Genomic DNA, 4,157 nt, shown 5'->3' with positions numbered 1-4,157 from the left:
ATTATATTTTATAGAAATTATTGGAGTAGACTTCTGAACAGTGGGTGTTTACTAACCAGTTTTTTGACAGTTACAAATTAATAAACTTTTCTTAAGTCTCAGTTTGCTTATTTATCAAATGAGAGGTTAGATTAGATCCATTAAAATTTCATTCAGAACTTACCACATGTATGTCACTCTTGACAACATGGGCCTTATGGGCACCATGACTCTCAAGAACTAGCTTAAGGGTCTTCTGAATCTTAGGTCTTGTTATTTTGTAAGTGAAAAAAAAAATTGTGGTTTTGTTTGCAGTTACTGTAAAATGGGGAAAGGAGAAATTTGAAGGTGTAGAGTTGAATACTGATGAGCCTCCGATGGTGTTCAAGGCTCAGCTGTTTGCATTGACTGGAGTCCAGCCAGCCAGACAGAAAGTTATGGTGAAAGGAGGAACAGTGAAGGTAAAATTTAATCCAAATTTTCATTATATACTATTATTATATAATTTGTGAACAATATCATAGTGTATTTAGTATTAATGTACCATTTGAAATATTTTTTATTTGGTGAGAGTATATAATGTATGGTATTAAAACTGTCTTACTCATATTAGTGTAAGGAACGTTGTGGCCATTCAAAACACTATATATTATTATAAAAGCATCATTTAAAGTTTTATTTTAAAGTATGTTTTACCAGTGGATACCTCTGGGGGTTAGGGGAATGGGACACTTTATAATGATCTTTATTGTTTGAATTTTTTTTTTAATGAGGATATAGTAAAGGTATTATTTTTATTTTGTTTAGACTAATATGAAATCTATTTGCATTTCTTTAGTAATTTTCTGTTACAGGAATGAAAATTTTATCTCTGTTTAAAAATGTGGAAAAATACAGGTAGTTTTTTTTTTTAAACTATCAGACTATTTTGTACATGTATTTGAATGTTGAAATTTAAAGCAATTCAACATCTTTACCAAAGCCTTAGTTCTGAATACTGGAAAACTGTTAGTTTTTTTCTTTAGCCTTTATTGCATTTTGCCCATTAAAGAAGACCCCTTTCTCTTAAGGATAAGTGTTATCTAACTCTTACCTGGTAATGGGAGAAAAAAATTTTGTTTAAAAAGGGAGGGAAACTTATTTTTTTATTACTTTCTTTGGAATGATCACACTGACGGTTAAAAATCCAGGCTTATATGCATCACTGATGAAGGGCCACAAAAAAGATGAGAAGATATTTTCTCTCTTATTTGTAATTCTGTATAAGAATAGTTTTAGTAAATAATTCAAGTGTTAGATATGAAATACTAAAAAGCCGTAGTTAACTTTGAAGATAAGAAATGGCTACCTCAGCTAAGCAGTAAATCACATGTTGGTGAAAAATCTTTGTTACTCCCCAAGTTGCAGTGTGAACCTTTGGCCTTTAGTGAACTTCATAGCCTAATTTTTGCTAAACTATGTACTGGTGGTGTACTGTGGAGAATTATAGGAAAATGCTAATTACATGAAACTGTGACTGTTAATATTTACCATTTATTGAGTACTTATTCTTTGCCAGGCTTTTCATATATTTTCTTTAGTGCTTAACTGTGTGTTATCTATATTTTGTAAATGAAGAAAATGACTATCAGAGAGGTTTAAGTAACAGTGAAACCAAAAGAGCTTGTGATTTTTCAAGTCAAGCAGATCTAGGTTCAGTTCCCAGCTTTGTGTGACCTTGGTTGGTTAAGTACTATGAGGGGATGTTTAAGTTTATCATTCTTTATGATTAGAGGTATCGCCCTTGAATTGAGAAAGGCCTTTGGGACATTACTCTTCCACTTTAAAGCAGGGTGTTCAAAGAGATAAGTAGTGGCACCAATGAAGGGGGAGTCAGGCAGATTGTGTACCTGATACCTTCTGTGAAAAGGAGTAATATGGAACTGAACTTATTCTGTGAAGGAAAAGGCTGAGGTGCAGTAAGTTAAAATATCAGTGTACCAACATTGGCTTTTATTTTTGAGTTGGAGTCTCACTCTGTCCCCCAGACTGGAGTGCAGTGGCTGCTCCCGGCCACCGCAGCCTTGACCTACTGGGCTCCGGCGATCCTTCCGCTTCAGCCTTACAAGTATCTGGAACTACAGGCGCGTACTATCACGCCCGGCTAATTTTTTGATTTATTATAGAGATGAGGTCTCGCCAAGTTGCCCAGGTGGATCTTGAACCCGTGGGCTCAGGCAGTCCACTCACCTCAGCCTCCCAAGGCGTGGGATTACAGGCTGAGCCACCGAGCCCAGCAACATTGGCATTTTTAAAAACTCTTAATTTTTATTCAGTGTATCAAAATTATTTGTTAAATTGCTTCACAGAGATGAAATTTAGGACTTGAGAAACATGTGTGTACATGCAAATATTAAGAATTAGTTTGCCTTGGGTAGTCTGATTTACTCTTCTGGCATAATTTCTAATAGCACTTGCGTTCTCAAACATTTCCTGGTTTGGATGATAAATTATATAGTCACTTTAATTTTGTAGACCTTGTTTCATGAATTATTCTTCATTTTTGTCATATAAGCTAGTTGTTAATTAGCTCTGCTAATCCAAATGTAAAAAATAGGATCTGTCATTTGTTATCAGTCAAGTGCTTTTTAGTACTTGATGCTGCCAAGTTTATTGTTTTTTAGATTGTGCTGCCTTCTGCAGTTTAAGCAATTGTTAGACATCCTGGCTTTAGGACAGCATGTGTTAAAAAAAATTTGTTTTTTTGATTGCAGCAATTTTAAATAACATCTGCATACGGAAAAAAGTTTATTCTTTTGAAGTAGCTTAAACTCAGTTGATTATTTGATTATGTTCAACTTCTGCAGAGGTGGATAAATGTTTTTTCTTTGTCTTTGAAACAGGATGATGATTGGGGAAACATCAAAATAAAAGATGTAAGTATTATCTCATGAACACTTATTACAATGTAGTATCCTAATTATGATGCCAAAATAAATGGCAAATGACTTTTTTGTATGTATATCCAGTTATTTCAGCACTATCTATTGAAAATACTTTACCTTTTCCGTTGATTTGTGTTGGAGTCTTTCTTAGAAATCAATTTTAGGTCTACTTTTTTGGGCTCTTGTTTCATTGATCTAGTTGATTAAAGTTATACTAGTACCACATGGTCTTGATCACTAAAATTCTCTAATAAGTCTTGAAATAAGATGGTATAAGTTCTCCAGCCTTTTCTCCATTTTCAAGAATATTTTAGCTCATTTGCATTAACTATAATTTTAGACTAAGACCATCAGTTTCTACAAATCTACTTGGGCTTTTGTTGTGATTACATGAATCTGTAGCTCAGTTTGGGGAGAATGAACATCTTTACAATGTTGAGTGTTAAAATCCTTGAATATGGGGTATACTTTCTCATTTATTTAGATCATTATTTTCTCTTAGCAGAGTTGTAGTTTTTCAGTATAGAGATGTTGCATGGTTTTTGTTAGATTCTTCCCATTTTCAACAGCAAAGATTTTTTTTTTTTTTTAAGAAATTGTTTTCCAGTGTTCACGGCTAGAATGTAAAAATACAATTAATTTTTCAATTTTATTTTTATTCTGTGTCTTTGCAGTTGACTCACTTATTAGTTCCAGTGGTATTTTTGGTAGATTCCATTGGGCTTTCTGTATATGTAAGCATATTATCTGCAAATAATGACAATTTTACTTTCCCTTTTTCAATATTTATGACTTCTGGTTTTTTTTTTTAAAGCTTTATTGAAGTATAGTCGATAAACAAATGACTTCTAATTTCTTTTTCTTGTCTAATTTCTTGATAGGACTTCTAATACAGTGTTGAATAGAGAATAATGAAAGTGGACATCTTGTCTTTTCTTAGTTCACTAAGACTTAAAATTCTGAAAGGCTGTTAAAGTTTTTCAAGTGCTTTTTCCTGCCTCTTGTTAAAATGATTATGTGATTTATAATTTTTTACTTTGGTAATGTGGTTAGTGTCATTGCTTTTTAATTTTTTTTACCATTAAACCTTGTGTTTCTGGGATTTTCAGTCTTAGATTTCTTGGTCTTGTTATACCTTTACACTCTTAAAAGTTATGTTTGGAGCCGGGCTCGGTGGCTCAACCTGTAATCCCATGCCTTTGGGAGGCCGAGGTGAGTGGATTGCCTGAGCCCGCGGGTTCGAGACCCGCCTGG

The 4,157-nt window shown here is 33.5% G+C and overlaps 1 protein-coding gene across 1 annotated transcript in view; it reads left to right on the top strand.

Annotated features, from left to right (window-relative positions):
• The first annotated feature begins 299 nt into the window (after nucleotides 1–299).
• The window catches only part of USP14 (ubiquitin specific peptidase 14), a 43,430-nt gene continuing 39,572 nt past the window's right edge, over nucleotides 300–4,157 (top strand). Inside the window, exons 1-2 of the mRNA XM_021718667.1 lie at nucleotides 300–440; nucleotides 2,862–2,894. Of these exons, the coding sequence (XP_021574342.1) occupies nucleotides 357–440; nucleotides 2,862–2,894 (117 nt within the window). The 5' untranslated portion in view covers nucleotides 300–356. The remainder of the gene's footprint in view (nucleotides 441–2,861; nucleotides 2,895–4,157) is intronic.

Source organism: Carlito syrichta, unplaced genomic scaffold (assembly GCF_000164805.1).
Source record: "Carlito syrichta isolate Samal-C Ts95f unplaced genomic scaffold, Tarsius_syrichta-2.0.1 Scaffold313204, whole genome shotgun sequence".
Classification (NCBI taxonomy): domain Eukaryota; kingdom Metazoa; phylum Chordata; class Mammalia; order Primates; family Tarsiidae; genus Carlito; species Carlito syrichta.
The sequence above is the reverse complement of the archived record's forward strand: the minus strand, read 5'-3'. Positions and strand labels throughout refer to the sequence as shown.